Source organism: Leptinotarsa decemlineata, unplaced genomic scaffold (genome assembly GCF_025532065.1).
Source record: "Leptinotarsa decemlineata unplaced genomic scaffold, Ldec_3_MD MMD2_tig00026336_RagTag_RagTag, whole genome shotgun sequence".
Lineage (NCBI taxonomy): Eukaryota > Metazoa > Arthropoda > Insecta > Coleoptera > Chrysomelidae > Leptinotarsa > Leptinotarsa decemlineata.
In genome coordinates this window covers 7,796,297-7,814,203 of record NW_027412692.1, presented here as the reverse complement: position 1 = coordinate 7,814,203, position 17,907 = coordinate 7,796,297, and the positions used below count along the sequence as shown (strand labels likewise).

Sequence of the window (17,907 nt, the reverse complement as noted above, 5' to 3'; positions counted from 1 at the left end):
GGAAGTAGTATCTTGAAGTTATGCGCCGCTTGCGAGAAGCCTTACGGAGAAAACGTCCGGTGGAAGAACTCTTCATGGCTTTTGATGATGCACCTGTTCACATGTCATTGTTTGTTCGCATTTTTTTCATCACAAGCAAATTCGTTATCATGTCTCAGCCAATGTAGTCACCAGATTTTCATCCCTGCGATATTTTTCTGTTCCCAAGATTTTGCAGAGAGAGCGAGAGCTCAAACACATACCAAAAATCGCATATTAGAACTACTTCGAGGATTGGAAAAAACACTGAAAAAACCACTGGGAACTACTTGGGAGTGTACAGAATAGAAATTTGGAAAAAAATTAAATTAACTGTTTCTTTCTAAGAGATATACATTTTCTATAGCATCATGCTTATGTGAGTTTGAATAGTATAACAAATCACTAATTTTGATTATCGATTTCATGTGAATGTGAAAAATCTAGGTGAAATCCAGACTGACGGGATTGAAGATATATTACTGTCATTAATAAATAACAGTTCCAACCATTCCTGGTGTATGAACTGCACCATTTCTGTATCTTTATTGAGCAGAAATCGCAGAGAAATTAAGCTCACAGTTATCGAGGACATACTCACTGCTTTTTGTTTATATTTGATGGCTAACTTCAATCTCTCCAGAGTCTGTCTCTCTCCAGTTACCCAAGTCTCTTCTCCTTCAGGATCGTAGTTCAGCATTATCTCCAATTCATAAGATGTTCTTGCATGATCCAATAAGGATGTGGCAAAATTTTGGACTTGGTTTCTCATATCCTGGAAATCAATCAAGGGATTCAATTGAAGCTTTTGACTCATTTCGTTTTTCCATATAATTAATGTATATATTTGTGTGCACTAAAGATTAACAAGTTTTTGAATTTTTTTTACAAACGGAAGTTTGACAAAAACTTCAAAGATTGGAAAGGATTTACTATGGAGTACATCAAATCTATGTTTTTGTAGTTTTTTAAACGTAAAAAATTCTATCGTAACTCATCCCCTAAAAAAATAACCCTGGCCGCCGCTGGTAATCATAAATCAATTGTGACGTGACCACACAACTCTACGTGCGCTCGCTACCGTTCTAGATGTCGCGTCGCTCCGAGAGTGATTCTATAGGCTTCGATAGACTTCTGGCGGATTGGCTATTGGCTTCGGGGGACTTCGATTACCATATATAAACGCTACCCACGCGCATATCCGATAGTCAAGTCTAGTTTGCGGAAAGTGCAGTACGCAGCGATCTAATAAGGCGATAGACATTTGAAAATAGTTTAAAAGTTAAAATGTTTGGTTGTATTAACAATGAAATGATTTCAAGTTTGATTTAGAAAGCTGAATTCTTTCTTTCCCAGGCATAATCCAAATTTCAGACAAGTTCGGAGAGTGAGTTCAAATATATTCGAGATCAATTTCAGTTAGGTAAAGAATCTGAAACTGAAATTACTCATAGAGAAAAGGAAAGAATTTTCAGCAGAAGTAAATACTTTTCAAAAAATCTGACAGCAAATATTTTTCCAGAAGGGAAAGCTTTGAAACCTTCAAATTCCGACAAACAATATTTATGACCCGTTAATCAAAAAGATTTGAAGTAACTATGTATGCCAAATGAAAAAAATGCGTTTTTTCAATTCTGAGTTTCCAACAATGAGCTTCAGATATACCACAGTGGAGTGTTTCAATGAGACTGAAGATCGTGATTCTATTGAAGCTAAACTAGTAACAATAATATGTAGCACATAAACTCAACTCAAGGTAAAAATCGAAACGAGTCATCAATATGTTCAAAGCAGGGTCAAGATGTTCAAAGAATGGTTGTTTACGAAAAAAGGATTAGAGCAGTTTCTTAGTATTGGGCCCCATTACACAAAGTGAATGATATATACAAATGTCATCTCTAGAGATACAATTGCTGCTCAGAATACTACAACCAAGATGGAATAAATATTCCGTGAAGACGGTTCTGTGCCCTAGTAATAGTATCAGAGAAAATAATGTACCAGAGCTATTTTCCGGATTTATTGGCTATGGTCCTCAGCTTTTTATGCCAATACAAATACTAGAGAGAGATATCGAGTATGCTGTTATAGCAGGAGTCTCATTGGATTTTGCAGAGCTAGGTTGTAGTTCAGGAACCCAGAAATAAACTGTTGAGAGTGAACAAAACCTTCAAATCAATTCTCAAGAAAACTTTTCAATGTCACACTCGTCATAGGCCAACTAGATAGAAAATTAGATGTCATGAAGAGTTATAAAGCCTCTGCAATCAATATTTCCAGCTCGCAAGCTATTTAGATCACAAATTCAGAATCGGCTCTAATGAACAGAGAAACAATAGGGTAATGAATATAGTTAAAAAAAACTAATAAACACGCCTTTAAAGAACATCGAACTAAAATATAAAGCGTGTAATAAAAAAGAAGTGAAAAAGGTACACTTTGACACGTTCTTCATTCCGTAAATTTCAGAATCGTCTCAAAACTAACCCCGAAAATCCGAGTCTGTACATAATCAACATCAGAATTAGATCCAGAATAACGAGGAGTGTCTGGGTATTATTCGGCTGACGAAGAAAATATCAGAGACGATATTGTAGAAAAATAACTCATTCTGATAATGAGGATGTCTGTCGGCTGCAAAGAAATTGTACAGTTCTTGGCAGGTTCAAACTATTTGCCTCAATACTACATGGGCTGAAAACTATTTGGTTTGCTGACTTCTAACGTGGTCGTTAACCGATGATGCAGAACGCAGTGGACGTCCAAGTGAGGCAGTAACACCAGAGAAATGAAGATGAGTGAGTTGGCTGGTATTGTAAAAAAATCGAAAGAACGTGTTGACTTTATATCGCATGAGGATTTGACTATGTAAAGGCTCCCTTCAAAGTGAGTGCCGCGCGACCTCACTGTGGATCAAAAACTAGAATGTCTTGATGATTCTGAGCAGTGTTTGGCCATATTCGAATATAACAAACCCGAATATTTGCGTCGATATGCGACAATGAAGGCCGGCCGCAATTTGAGACGCAGGTCCGTGAGGTGACGCAGGGTGAGTCACGTTGAATTTCTGCGAACCATACAAATGATAGGAACCCCGCAAGTTCCGACGCAGGGTGACGTGACGCAGTTTTCACGATCCGTGACCCTGCGTTACGCAGTCCTCCTTCCGCAGATTTCTTCAGTGAGTCACGGCGTGTCAAGTGAAATGGAGGAAAAATTAATAGAGGCAGTTAGAAATCGTCGCGTTTTGTACGACACAAGCCATGAGGACTATTTGCGTGTATGTTCACGTAATTTGGTTATATAATTAACCTTGTTCATGAAACAATTAATTTAGATAAGGTTCATTATCATGACTAAAGACAGACGTGTTTTGACTGACTGAACAAAAATGAGTCATTCTGACTTGACTATAACTATTATAAATAGACGTCGATATTGGCACCCTTCGACTCCAATTACATCTGAATGAATATTTTGAATGAAGTATTTTTTTTCAAAATGGTTTCCCTATATTTTAGTAATACATTTAAAAAGATTCTCTCCAACGGAAAGTAAAGGCAAATTGAATGATGTCATCGAATTTCCTCTAGAAGGATTGGATATGGACAATTTTGCAGGAGAAAATGTGGCTACTTGTTATAATCTATATGCACTTTTAAATCACAGTGGGACTACTAACAGAGGACATTATACAGCATACTGCAGACACCCGTATACTAGCGCGTGGCACAAATACAACGATTCACACGTATCACCAATTTCACCAAAGTCGCTTGTGAGTGGAGAAGCATACGTCCTCTTTTATGTTAAGCATGGAACAAAATCGCGCCTTTAAGATAACCGAGGGAAAGTTCCTTTGTGCAATTATTATTTATATTTTGTTAATTTCTTACATAGTAGAACTTGATATTGTGATTTTTTAATCTTCAAAACTATTTCAAATTGAGGTTATGTGTGACATTACCGTGACGTTATGCAAATCAGATAATTTTTACAATTGGGCTGCCAACATTAAGAGCATTACTGAATTTTATTGTTTTATTAGGAAAAATATGGCAGCAAGATCTCTATCAAAAATAAAAAAAGAGGCTTGTGAAATAAGACGTCACCAAGAAGCACAGACAAGTTTGTCACATGGCTCGTTTTGTCATACTCAAGATGTGAACATCAAGAATATTTAGACATGACCCTTAGGGTTTCTGAAATTTGCAAGTGTAGTGATTTCTTCACGGAATTCGATAACAAAGACCAAATTAGAGAAAATGTTACAAGATACCTACTGAGTCTGAATTTACCAGCAAAATTCAAAGGCCTTCCGGATGATATGAACCTAGAAGAATCTGTTGAAAAAAAGGTTTGTGCAAACTTAGAAAACCGAATATTCTAGTTGGAGCTGTGAGAAATAAAAATGGCGAAGGGAGCGGCACTTTCTTTGGCGTTCCAGTGCAAAAGCTGGATACGGAAAAGGTGACTTTAAGGACAGGGCATATATTGATGGTTCCTCGTGGTCTTCATGAAATGTGCCTGTACGTTTTAACCCATGCCGAAGTAAAAGGAATCTTTCGAAAAGCAGGGTCCGGAGAAAAACAGGAACGTGAGTAGTTTTAAATCTCATATATATCTGGCTATATAAAATTGAACAAATTATTGAGGAGTTATAGAAAAATAAGAAATCACTCAATATCAAGGGAGTATAAAGAAGTTGAGTACACAAGTGACAAGAAATAAAGTTTGAAGTTAATTGTATCATTAGATCCTTAACAAATATTATTTATTCCTTGCTAAATCCCAGGTCATCTAGGTCTTCCTCCTTCTTTCCATCCCTTAGTTTTTGTTTTCCTAATTTGTTTCACTGGTCTTTTGTGAATATACTCATCAGGATAAACATCGTCTCCCTATGAGTGGTAATGAACCTTCCATATCTTGTTACTTATTGATATAATATTTTCATTCCAATCATCTTTGTGATGAAACTCTGTTTTCAGAGGTAGATATTTCATTTCAACTGCCTGGTTTTCACTTTTCTGTTCTGGTATTAGCACCCATAAGCATTATAGATTGATTTTGCTTTCTTTGCATTTTTTAGCTGTTGAGAATTTCATCATTCACTTAATATTAAAGTTTCATATTTTACTGATGTATTGCTTTGTGTATAATTATAATATGAAAAACACGTGTCGTGATTTGGTGAATTGTTGATCATTACCATAGCAACGAAATAACTACTGACATGAAATTAGAAAGAAAGAAAGTTTTTGGCTTTCTACTACTCCATCTGATACAAAAAAAAAGGGATGAGAGAATCTTCCAAAGAAAGGAAGGAAGTAATCAATTTGAAACTCTATACATGAATGTGTAGATCATGCAAAGAAGTAACTTTCAGACACAAACTGAAAGAAAGTCCTCCTGAAACAGCTACTTTCATATAAACATTGAATTACACGAAAGAAAATAATTCTTTCGAAACAAATACTTCTATATGAACACTGAATTATACAGAAGATACTTTTCTCTACTCAGTTTGTATTTCAAACATTTGTTGTGGAATAAGAATCAGATATCATTCACATGAGTTCTACTTTGAATGAATGGTAATAAATTGTACTCACATAGAACACTGTCACCCCCACTGGTATACACCGATGTTTCGCCTTAAGACACTTGCCCTAAGGCTCTTCAGTACCAAAAAATTAATCACTCCTAAAAATATAACCCCTTCAATTCAAATAGATATTTCGATTTTTGAAAGTTTGCATCGTTTTTGTTCACGATTATCGCAGTGAACTATGAAAAGCATCAGCGATAGTAAGTTTGAAAATGAGCCTTACGAAATTTCCACTGCAGCAGCTACTGCTACAGCACAATTATTGCCTGAAAAAACAAAGTACACAAAAAAAAAGGTTCATGACTTGTTCTTGAAACGAATGGATATGAAGGAATGCAAAACTATTTACAGAGAATGCTTTTTTGCATATTCGGCGCAAAAATCTAGAAATATCAAAACGCCTACCTTGTGGAACATGTAGGTACTCTATGTTGAAAAGTGACATTCTATTGAAGAAAAATGTGAACATTATCAGTTTCCCAAAGGTTATCGCATTTTTTGAAATGAAGAATGTTCATTATAGAGTGAAGAAATCAGAAGTCTTTAACAGCGAGCAGATCAACAAATTCATTAGGAAAGCAGATAATGGAACATATCTAATGAAAAAGGTAATTTCAAGAAAATATTGCGATAGAAGGTTCTGAAATTATCAACTTGATTTGTCTAATTCTCAGGCAGCAACAATGGGGAATGTTCCTCCTGACGAAAATTAAGTAGTTTTCATAAAAGAGCTTCAAAACAACGCATTTTAAACTTATCATTTCAACATTTTTGTTTGAAAAATTATTCAAATACTTGAAAAAGAGGAATGAAATAATGCATTCAACATTTATAGAGATCCGTTTCTATTTCACCATTTGGCAACATCGGTTATAGCTGATAAAATATAATGAATCTGTTACCTGTATGAGACAAACAAAGATGACATATTTCAGAGGCATGCTGTTTTGTTTACCTACGTTCCGAGACATTCTGTGACATGTGACATTTTGTGCACCTAACCTATCTTCCTCTATATAAATAAATAACAAAACAACTGTTGTTTATGTGGCTTGCGGAGGTGGTATTGAGCTATAATTTATATTTTGCCTCAATTGTTGATTTATAAAGATAATTTCCTTTTTTAAAGTAGAATATCTAGGTACGTATAAATTATTACAATTATTTCTTGGCGCTGTTGCCAATATGTGAATTACAAACAAATCCCTTTAAAAATCGAAACTCATGAATTGAACTCAACTTCATTTTGTTCAAACTTGCATTTGCTGTAATAACCCAAATTGAGGAACATTCCCCATTATTGGGTTAGGCGGTGGGTGTAGAAGGGAAGAACTAACAGAAATGTCAATTGATCTTATAAACGATAAGGAAAACATGTTGCTTGTGAAAATAACAGATTCCAAAAGATTGAGAGAACTTTGCGTGAAATTGGACAAAAACAACTGCTGTTGAATAAGCAGTATTCATTGTTACGGCCATCCGATACCCACTTAACAGATTATTCGTCAATTACAAAAAAGAAAAATATTCGATTCAGGCTTTTGGTATCCACAGTTCTGGGAATGTCGGATTGAATCGGAGAATTTTTAATTCACCCAATCCTGGCAACTACACAAGCCATAGCATTCATCTAACTTCAGCGACGTTATATTTTTCTGATTGATTCGGTCGTTACTTGATGAAGATCCATAGTAATTTCAAAAACTACACTTCCGATTATACACTTCCGATTCATACACACTTGAAAAAGTTACTGTGCTAGCAAAACATGTGATTATATATTTTTCAAATAAAGTTTGTGGAGATCAAATCGAAAGTCTAGTTTTTGAAATGACGTTATATTTGCTGATAATGGTAGAAACATTACAAATTTGAAGATACACGGTGTCTGGAAGTCTACCAATGTCGCTGAAGGATATATAGACTATTACTCACAAAAGAAATTGAAATGGACAAGATCATTCAAATATTATCAGATAAAAGCAATCAATGTGAAACGAAAACTTCTAGTATACTAAACACTCAAATCAATTTGAAATACTTCAATATCAGCAATTGTTTGAATTTCCATAAAGATATTAATAAAATTCAGAATGATTCTGTTAGTGCCTATCTTCTGTTTGAATCTCAATATTTGATACAAATAAGAATTAAAATGCTCGAAATTTTGTCCTACAAAGAAATATTAGGAAGAACTGTGTCCCATTCAGTTGTTAATCTACACGGTTGCATAAAAATAGTGTACGCAACACGTCCGAAAACAGTTTTTATGACTCGTAGACTTTCAGGAATCGTCCAAAAAACAATAGTTTCCAGACTCGTTTCGTAAATTACCAATGTGTTTACGCTTTCCTCATTATGTCCTTGCTCATCTTTTTGCTCATCTCAAATTTCCACTATCACTTGTGCTGTCATGTATTTTACATTTCATTTCCGTCAAAAATTAATAAACACATAGTGGTGCTACCATTTCACCTTTTCTGTGATTATTTGAACTTCCTGGTGAAATTGCTCTGTATATTCTCTCTTGATGGTACCTATACCTTGTAGATATGCAGAATGCACTCGATCAATCCATTCTGTTCTGTTCTATGTAAATTCCTACATGCTTTGTATATTTTTTTACCTAATGATAAGCATTTCCTAATTTCATTGTAAAAGACGATATATAAAGAGTAACGGGGTCAGTGCTCCATTCTGTCCCAAGCTTTCCCATTCCAATGATTATAATGTTAATACGTTCCCTGCAAGTGGCCGTCGATGGATATATCTCGAATACTTTTATCATCAACGCTGGTATTCCCCAGGGATCCATATTGTCTCCAACTCTCTGTTCATTGTATATCAACGACTTATTGTATGAAACCAAGAATCCAATATATTGCTTTGCTGACGACAGCACACTTGTTTCGTCATTCCATTTGGATTCCTGGACACCGGCAACGGAGGTACATCTTCACCGGCAGCAGGAGGTGGTATATCTTAATGAGGATCTAGAAGTGATTTCGAATTGCTGTTCAATTCAATGCCCCAAAGACCAAAGCATCGGTTTTCTCCAAAAAGATAAATGTCTCCGAATGTCAGGACACACATTTCCGCTTTCTGCTTCGATAAGTTTGTTGGGGGTTAAAACGGACACCAATATGTTTCGGCACAATCATGTCGCTGGATTTGCAAAGGCTGCTACTTAAAAGTTTGGAACACTGTTCCAAACCAGAAAATTGTACTCACCTCAGCAACTTATGATGCTTCATAAAGCTCAGATCTGTTAAAAAAATCTGTTTAAAATCTGTTTTTCCGTTAATCAGCTGTCGCCCCCATATGAACGACAACTATCAGAAGTTGAGGGACTAACGAGGTCTTAACTTTTAACGTATGATTCCTAACACGGTTGCAGAATCATCCCAGCTTGAACCAGATGAATTCTCTAGAGAAAAATATCTCGTCGAAGCGGGAATCGAACCCACAGCCTTCCGATCGTGAGTCGGGCGCACTACCACCGCGGCCAATTCCACAATGAATCAGATCAGACCTTCTTTGTAGTATTTTTCTCGTGTATGGAGCTCTGCCCCTAAGAATACCCTGAAGTTGCTAGATTCCATATAGAAAAGAGCCATTCGCCTGATTGGTGACACGAACATCATTTGCAACCTTGATAGTCTGGAAAATCGGAGAAGGGTTGGAGATTTGTCTTTCTTTTGCAGAATCTTTCACGGAAGGTGTTCAAGAGACTTGGCACATTTGATTCCACCAAGAGTGGTACATATCAGAAATACGCAACGGATTGTAGCTGTTCATCGTTTTGAGGTTCAACTCAGTACACCTCGAACTCACTGTTTGAGAACGTTTTTCCAAATGAATTCAATCTCCAGCGATTCAAATCCAATATGAATCGCTACTTTCGCACTGGCACTGCTCATACAGCAACCCTGTAATGCTTGTGTTTTATCCTTGAAAAAAAATTTGTGTATTGTGAAACAGTACTTTTGTTCTGGTTCGAAAAAAAGGTTTATAGTATAACAATTTTCAATTGAAGGTGATTCATTAGCAACGTCGCACTGGAAGTGACCAACGGATAATCCTCTTACCAACTCTGCAGAGGCGTACTAAAACAATATTTTTATTTATTTAAACACATAGTTAATTACGTAAAAATTGTTATAGAAGTTGGCGCTACCTGGTGTCAATGATAAAACTGATTACATTTTCATATCATGCCTAATACAGTACTTCAAAAAAACAGGAAAATTCACAAAATAATTATTATGTTTCTCCTATATAGAAAGAAAACTACAAAGCAAAGAAATAATTACCTATGTTATGCTTGTGAAATTTCAGAATCCATTGACTCGTCCGAAGAGGAATTCCCAGTCACACTTAAATCTATTATTATTTGGTCGAAAACAGTGTCTACCATCCCGTCCAATCTCCACATTTTCTCTTCTTCCTGGATCACATAGGCTACAGCATTAGCCCAATCTTCTTTCCGTATCCGTTCCATTGTGAGTTCTAATAAACGTTGGACATCAGAAATTATATATGTCACGTTTTCACGAGGTACGTAACCCTTAATTTGAGCCCAGATTGATTCTATCGGGTTTAACTCGCAATGGTAAGGAGGAAGTCTCAAAATGGTGATGCCTCCAGCACGAGCTATTGTATCCACCACATGCTGGCGATATCTGTCACGATGCTGTTTAATGAAACTCATAAGCTCGGCCTCAACCATGTCCTCGGAAAATGGAATTCCTTTTTGTCCTAACCAACTCTGCATGTCTGTTTTTCTGGTGATCATATTTGGCAGCTGTTCTACTAATCGGCTGTGATAAGAAGCGTTATTACCGAATTTGGCTCGACTCGTGAAAGAAGGGATTGAAACCATCCTTCAAAGCGTTGGGCGTCCATGTCTTCGTGATAATCCCCCGTTCTTTTGGATAAAAAATCCGCAACACGTGTTTCGCTGCACAGTAGCTTTTTCAAGCGTGTTCACTAACAAACTGAATTCTACATACATTGTGATTTATACATACTTTTTGAAATATCACTATCTACCTACAAACTAATTAAGGAACTAATTAATGACAGTTATACCTGAGTCAACTAATTATCTCACAATAAAGTGTGAATGCGATGAAAATCTATGAAAATGTATTTTGAAAAACAAGTATCGGCCAACTCTATCTAGTTAATAAATATAACAGTCTATTTAATAAATATAATAAAATATATTTAATAAATACAAAACAAAGTCATCTTCACAAGAAACAGAACACACACGCTTATGCAGATAAGGACGCTTGATAATGAAAAAACCGAATGACTATTTATGGCATTTTAAGGACGCAAATATAATAGGCCTGGGAAGTGTTGATCAGTTTACCGATGTTTCAAAGTATTTAACGAACTGGCCTACGTATTCCCTCGTACATCCTATCGATATTCAGAAGCTATCTTGTTACGGGGGGCAAATTTTATGGAATCATCTTACTTTTCAATCATTTACATTCAACATTGTTGCCGTTAGCTCTCAGTTCAATTTGTATATGAGTTACCTTCGATTGAAAATTGTTATACCATAAATAGATTATTTTCAATGTTATGTTTCGATAACATCGTATGTATAACTTTGAATTATTGTCTATTGATTCTTCTGCCAATGAAAACAGCGTCATAATAAAAAATGAATATTTACATAATTTCTTTCCTTAAGGTATCAAAAATGTACTGGAGACTTGTGGAAAGTTGGTGGGAGGAGATCTGGACGTATTAGATGTAGCAGTAGTCATCAAGTACTTCCTGAAAATGCTACCAACGCCGCTGATTCCAGCGGAGTACCAGAATCTATTCCTGGCCTGTGAAGAACACGCTGATAGACGAGATGTACTAGTTTTATCGTGTCTTCTTCTTCCGGTGGAGAACCTGAATCTCCTGACTTACATAATGCAATTTCTCGACCAAGTGGCTAGTCATTCATTTGTAAATCAAATGAACGCATATAATATTGCTGTTTGCGTCGGACCTAATATAATGCCTGTGTACAAGCAGGAACTTGTGAAAAAAGTTGTGACAATTGTAAAGGTTCTCATTGAAAATTCGGATCTTATAGGAACAGTTCCGGAAGTGATGCGAAAAGTGCCAATAGCCAGAAAAAAGACAATCTGTCAAAAAATTATTGAAGCAGTTTGTCCAAAACCTAATAAATCATACTGAAACCTAAATTTATTATTATCACAATGTTTCTATTCAATGGTGGTTTCAATTAGTTTTTATTAGTTTCTTAACGTCTAGGTTAGGTTAACATTCATGAGCGTAATACTCACTGAATGATACGTAGAGTAAATATTATTTTTTCTTTGATCAGTTATTATAATTAAGTTATAAAGATTCAGGTCTGTTTCAACACTGATGACAGTTTTGGAATGTCTGTTATGAAAACTCTAAAATTGGAAATAGCCTTTTCAATAATATACACCATCTTAACTTAAGATTCAGGACACATTTAGATAGATAGATAGACTTCATTGGCTATTTCACACTGTGGTTTACAGCACGTCACATAGTACAAATAATATTGAGAGACAATATGTAAAAACAATCAGGTCATTCACAAAAACTTTTTTTTTAATTATATTAAAAAGAATAATTCGAAAATTCTTCTACACTATAAAAACAATTTTTTAGGAGTAGACATTTCACATTAGCCTCATCACATCAACCTCATCATTCAGGGAACGCACTTCTGAGCTCAACTTGTTATAAGTTTCAAATTGAGGGAATTTGACTTCGACTTATTTGGCCTGAAACGTTTTAGTGCTATTTGGTTTGCTGATCTCGTGTCGTATTTGTGAAGATCTGACGAAACACTATAGTTTCCTTTGTTTGAGTGTATTTCACAAAGGGTTTGATATATCGAGTGGTCCAACGAAAAGTATGCACCTTGCTTTTCTCTTTTTTTTTGTAACTTAACGCAAAAATGCTCGGACAGGTCAATTTTGTTTTTGAAGGGGACACATTTCAGATGTATTTTTCTACCTGTGCCTTCAACCCCCTAGCGAGGGTGAGTAACAACCCTAAAATTTTAAATGGAAAGTGGGGTCGAGTTGAAAAGGCACAAAATTCATCAGAAATGAATCAGTGGAAGTCGCTGTTTTGGGACATGTTGAATTGGATCATACTCAAAGTACCCGTCAGCTTGCAGCAACCTCAGGTGTCTCCCGTTCGTCCATAATACGGATATTAAAAGCCGCCTATAAATTTCATCCGTACAAAATTAAATTAGTACAGGAACTCAATGAAGATGATCCTGATAGAAGGCTGCAATTTTGTGAACAACTGAGGCAGCTACTAATTGATGATCCGCACCTATCATTGAACAGATGCTTTTCCGATGAGAGTACATTTTTTTTGAATGGAGCTGTGAATAGGCATAATTGCCGTTACTGGGATGAGAGTAACCCACACTTATTCCGAGAGGTCCATACCCAGTACCCTCAAAAAATCAATGTCTGGTGTGGCATCATAGGTAGTCATATCGTAGGGTCACTTTTTATTCCTGGGAATTTAACTGGTGAGGTCTACCTGAACATGCTTGAAGATACAATTGATCCTCTCATAACAGAAATAATTGAAAATGACCAAAATCATAATGATGATCGGCTTCATTTCCAGCAAGATAGAGCACCTCCTCACTATGTTGCTCCGGTAAGAGAGTTTTTAGATGACCGGTTTCCTGGACGGTGGATTGGAAGGAGAGGCCACATCAAATGGCCTGCCAGGTCACCTGATTTATCGCCTTTAGACTTTTTCCTCTGGGGACACTTGAAAAATAAATGTTTTGCTACGCAGCCCGAGTCCATAGAAGATCTTCGCCAACGAATTACAGCAGAGTCCAGAAGTATAACACCTGATATGCTACAGAATGTTAGGAATAGATTCGAACAAAATCTGTATTATTGTATGGAAGCAAATGGGTCACATTTTCAGCACTTGCTGAAGTAGGATTCTACTAAGTCAATTACACATTTCAAAGTACTGGGTTGTAGTTGTTTTTCTTCATAATACCTACATGTTTGAGTGAAATACAACAAGTTAGGTATATTGGAAAGATAATTTTGTGGCCTTCCAAATGATATATCACTCAACCCCACTTTCCATTTAAAAATTTAGGATTGTTTCTCACCCTCGCTAGGGGGTTGAAGGTACAGGTAGAAAAATACATCTAAAATGTGTCCCCCTTGAAAGCAAAATTGACCTATCCGAGCACTTTTGCGTTAAATTACAAAAAAAGGAGGAAAGCAAGGTGCATACTTTTCGTTGGACCACTCTGTATGTAAATGCATGGTAGTGTAACAATACCACAGCATAAAACTTCTCTATTTCGCGGATCTATCACTTACCATATTACCTACTCATATAATCGGATACCCATTGAATATAAACCTCTGCCATTAGGAAGTTTCAAAAGATAAAAAAATATCTTCTTGCAATAAATGGATCCAACTATTCGAATTATGTTTTCTCCAAGCTCAACAATATTCATATTATACTTGTTGCACTGTTCTTGATAGCATACTGGTTTTTTTTTTGTTTTTCTGTGTTTTTATTTTGTTCTGACGGTTGGATGAAAGAGCAATATCTGCGATGATTTATCATACGCAGATATTGAATCCTGCCATTTGATTAGTTGTAATTGTATGGAACTATCAATAAAAGCCATCATTATTTTTTTATCACCGTAGTTGGCACTGGTCAGGCCCTATCCCCCGAAGTCCCAAAACATTTGGGAGGACGTGCTAGCATAATCAACCAATGACCACTCCCCACACCGTGGAGTAAGTGATCATTGGGTCCGTGAATCATGTGCCCTGAGCAAACGTAATAAGCCAAGAATGACAGCTTTCTGCATCTGTCCGGCTAAGATTTCTGCCTTAGTGCGGCATGCCGGTATGATTTTAAGATACGTGAGTAGAGAGGACATCATTCCACCAAGAACTCCACTTATCATTATTAGTACAATACCTATCCTAGATAAACATGAAAGAGGAATAATACACTTTCTATCGATTCAATCCATTCCTGAGAAGTTATAATGAAGTCAACGTCACATTATTAGGTACCTATATTCCTAAGAAAAGGATTGACATTGAATAAAAAAGAAATTTCATATCAGGTATAGAACAAGGGATTTGTTCAAAGACCGGAACAAGGAAAAAACATTATAAATCAGTTCAATTTTGTGCTGTGAACTGTGAGCAATATGGAAAGTGAAAGCAGTCAAAGCAAACGCAGATGTCCGAATTTACCTAAAGGAGAAAAAACTATTATAAACAATGTGTATTGTGAGCTCCGTGAAGTCGACAAAAATGAACATTAAATTTAGGAAAAGGAATATATGATGGACCTGGCCATAACTAACGTATTCAAAAACACGTTTATGTGAGATTTTCACTAAACAGTTTTACAAAAACAACGTAACATGTCTTTATTACCTGTATTCTAAATATTCAATTCTTAATACACCTGATTTTACAATTTGAAGTACCTGAATTTCAAATACCTGAGTTTTACCTATGTTTGTAATGAATATTACTGGAATTTTTTCCCAACACCAAATCTTTATTTTCAACACCTCGACACGTGTTTCGCGTTATTTTTAACACATCGACACGTGTTTCGATCACCAAGTGATCATCTTCAAAGAGGAAGATAAAAACAGTTTTAAAACAGTTTTAAATAGATAAATAGACAAAAACAGTTTTAAAACTGTTTTTATCTTCCTCTTTGAAGATGATCACATGGTGATCGAAACACGTGTCGAGGTGTTAAAAATATCGATTTGGAATTGGGAAAAAACTCCAGTAATATTCATTACTACACCAAAGGTTCCAAACAGTGCATCATAAGTATGTTTGTAATGAACCAAATTACTTGAGCGTATGTCCCAGTTTCCACATTTGAAACAATATTTAGTAACGGTGAGTTATTCAATTCTAATTGATTATTCAAATTTATTGCATCCACATATTATTAACAATAAATAGTGTAACGAATTGAAGAATTAACTGTCTTAATCACCATTCCATCGGACTGTGGATGTTTCCACACTCGTTTCGGCACTCATCTATAATTTTCGTGACGCTTCGTCGATCAATTACGTTGGACCTCAAGCAGTTGTGGTTCGTTGAAGCCCCTCCGTGTTGTGAGAACAATTTACTGACAGTTTGGTTGAATTACTCTTGAATATGAAATAACACCCACAAATAAAGAACAGTTCGATTCTTACTATGTGTTGTTTTATTTAATAGACAGCAGGTAACAACGTGTTGCAACTGAGAGAAAACTGAACTCACAACACGGAGGGGCTTCAACGAACCACAACTGCTTGAGGTCCAACGTAATTGGCGCAGTCGGTAGGATATGAGATGTAGGGAATGAGAATGAGAGACTCACTTTGTGTGTGTGGTATGTGTATCTCTTGGGTTGTCTGCTTTCTGCTTTGTTTTTCTGTTTGTTGAACCAGTCCAGGGACAATCGGTCGTCCAGAAAGGTTGTTAGCTTCTTCTTGAATATCCAGTCCAAGAATCTGCCCTGTGTGTCGAGAGAGAATATCCAGTCCTCTTCGGTACACTGTGATTGTTGGTGGTGCTCCTGTTGAAGATTTGGTTTTCACCAGGCAATTGGTTTTGTTTGTTGCCTGTACAGGTATCCGTACGACTGCGCCAATTACGTTGGACCTCAAGCAGTTGTGGTTCGTTGAAGCCCCTCCGTGTTGTGAGAACAATTTACTGACAGTTCAGTTTTCACTTCAGTTACAACACGTTGTTACCTGCTGTCTATTAAATAAAACAACACATAGTAAGAATCGAACTGTTCTTTATTTGTGGGTGTTATTTCATATTCAAGAGTAATTCAACCAAGCTGTCAGTAAACTGTTCTCACAACACGGAGGGGCTTCAACGAACCACAACTGCTTGAGGTCCAACGTAATTGATCGCATTCCTTTCGCGGTGAGTCATATGTTTTCTGGCTGAGATATCGGTCAGGGCCGGCTTCAGATTTATTACAATAGTTTGGATTAGTTCAAGTTCACAAATGAAATTATATCTGATTATTATGTACAATTAAAATGACAAACGTAAATAATTGTTAAAAAAAAGATTACACTCTTGAATTTTATGAAACATCGGGTCAAAAACCGAATTTGAATCGGGTATTTCAGTAATGCATACTTCACCGCCGGTGAAAAATCACAAGACCATCTTAAAGATATAGCAAAATATGAAGAAGCATGCGAAGGTCAGTACAGAAAGTCAGTAACCACATAAAAGTTCGAATTAACTTAGGGAGTAAAAGCATCCTTCGGCCAGTAGTTTCTTTAATTTGCGTTTGAAGATATCTGAACGTCTGCTCTCTCAATTCAAGAGGCAAAATATTGAATAGACCAGTATCCAGTATCCACTGGAGCTTTTTTTGCACGGAGTGACAAATTTTCTTCGGTAAAATATTTCTTTTGTTTCTGGTGTCATACATGTGAATATCGCAATGCCTTCTAAAGCTGTATAGGTTCTTAAAAATGTGAGTCAACAGTTTTAATATATAAATAGAGGGCACTGTGAGACTTTTATTACTTTTGAAAATGTCTTTGCATGACGTTCTATAAGATAAGCAGAAAATACGTCTAATACGTTTTTGCAACACAAACACATTCAGTAAATTACCCGAATTCTTGAATCTATTGATTTCTAAACATTCTAGAAGATTGGGTTTACTGCGTAATTTACAATTATCCATCCTCACAAACTTCACATTTATAATATTAGTATAGAGCATAGATATAGATTTATTACATTATCTTGCCAATTCATGAACACCCTTCAGTTTATTCTTGCTTATTTCTGCGATTTACTTTGAAGGCTTGATGCCATGTACTTCCTTTCATGAATTTAAATCCGTTGCTAATTGAATTGACAAAAGTATTGAAAACGGTACTTACTATATACTCCATTCTGAATTCCGTTTCCATTCTACTTAATCTACGCAGGTCCCAAGATAATTCGAAAGCAGTTAAAAGCGGATCATTTGAAGATAAAGATATCAAGGAAGGGGATGATAATGCTCGGTAGGCATTTATTCTTGCCTGAGAATGACGCAGAGAATCCGCCTTGCTGGAGAAGGTACATTCGTCGCATCCACATCTTGAAAAAAAAATATATATATAACTCGCTGGAACTCGTCAATAATATTCGAGCAAAAATATCTGTCTAAGCATTGCACATTAAAAG

The 17,907-nt window shown here is 36.0% G+C and overlaps 3 protein-coding genes across 5 annotated transcripts in view; 2 read left to right on the top strand and 1 right to left on the bottom strand.

Annotated features, from left to right (window-relative positions):
- The window catches only part of trpl (transient receptor potential-like), a 98,668-nt gene that overhangs the window by 29,366 nt on the left and 51,395 nt on the right, over positions 1 to 17,907 (top strand). The gene's annotated exons all lie outside the window — the stretch shown is intronic.
- trp (transient receptor potential) overlaps positions 1 to 17,907 on the bottom strand; it is a 64,284-nt gene that overhangs the window by 36,620 nt on the left and 9,757 nt on the right. For all 3 annotated transcript variants that reach the window (XM_023157474.2, XM_074183169.1, XM_074183170.1), the window contains 2 exons: positions 17,619 to 17,820; positions 620 to 793 (listed from right to left, as the gene is read on the bottom strand). In XM_023157474.2, the coding sequence (XP_023013242.2) occupies positions 620 to 793; positions 17,619 to 17,820 (376 nt within the window). The remainder of the gene's footprint in view (positions 1 to 619; positions 794 to 17,618; positions 17,821 to 17,907) is intronic.
- On the top strand, positions 3,984 to 11,844 carry LOC111503231 (inactive Rho GTPase-activating protein 11B). The gene is made up of 2 exons (XM_023157485.2): positions 3,984 to 4,615; positions 11,337 to 11,844. The coding sequence occupies exons 1-2, from the start codon at positions 4,516 to 4,518 to the stop codon at positions 11,834 to 11,836; spliced, it is 600 nt and encodes a 199-aa protein (XP_023013253.2). The 5' UTR covers positions 3,984 to 4,515; the 3' UTR covers positions 11,837 to 11,844.

What these genes read in the sequence shown, in the direction of transcription:
- LOC111503231 (XM_023157485.2), top strand. Translation starts at nt 4,516, where the DNA reads ATGGTTCCTCGTGGTCTTCATGAAATGTGCCTGTACGTTTTAACCCAT. An exon ending in GTCCGGAGAAAAACAGGAAC is followed by an intron (nt 4,616 to 11,336) that starts GTGAGTAGTTTT and finishes TCTTTCCTTAAG; the next exon opens with GTATCAAAAATGTACTGGAG.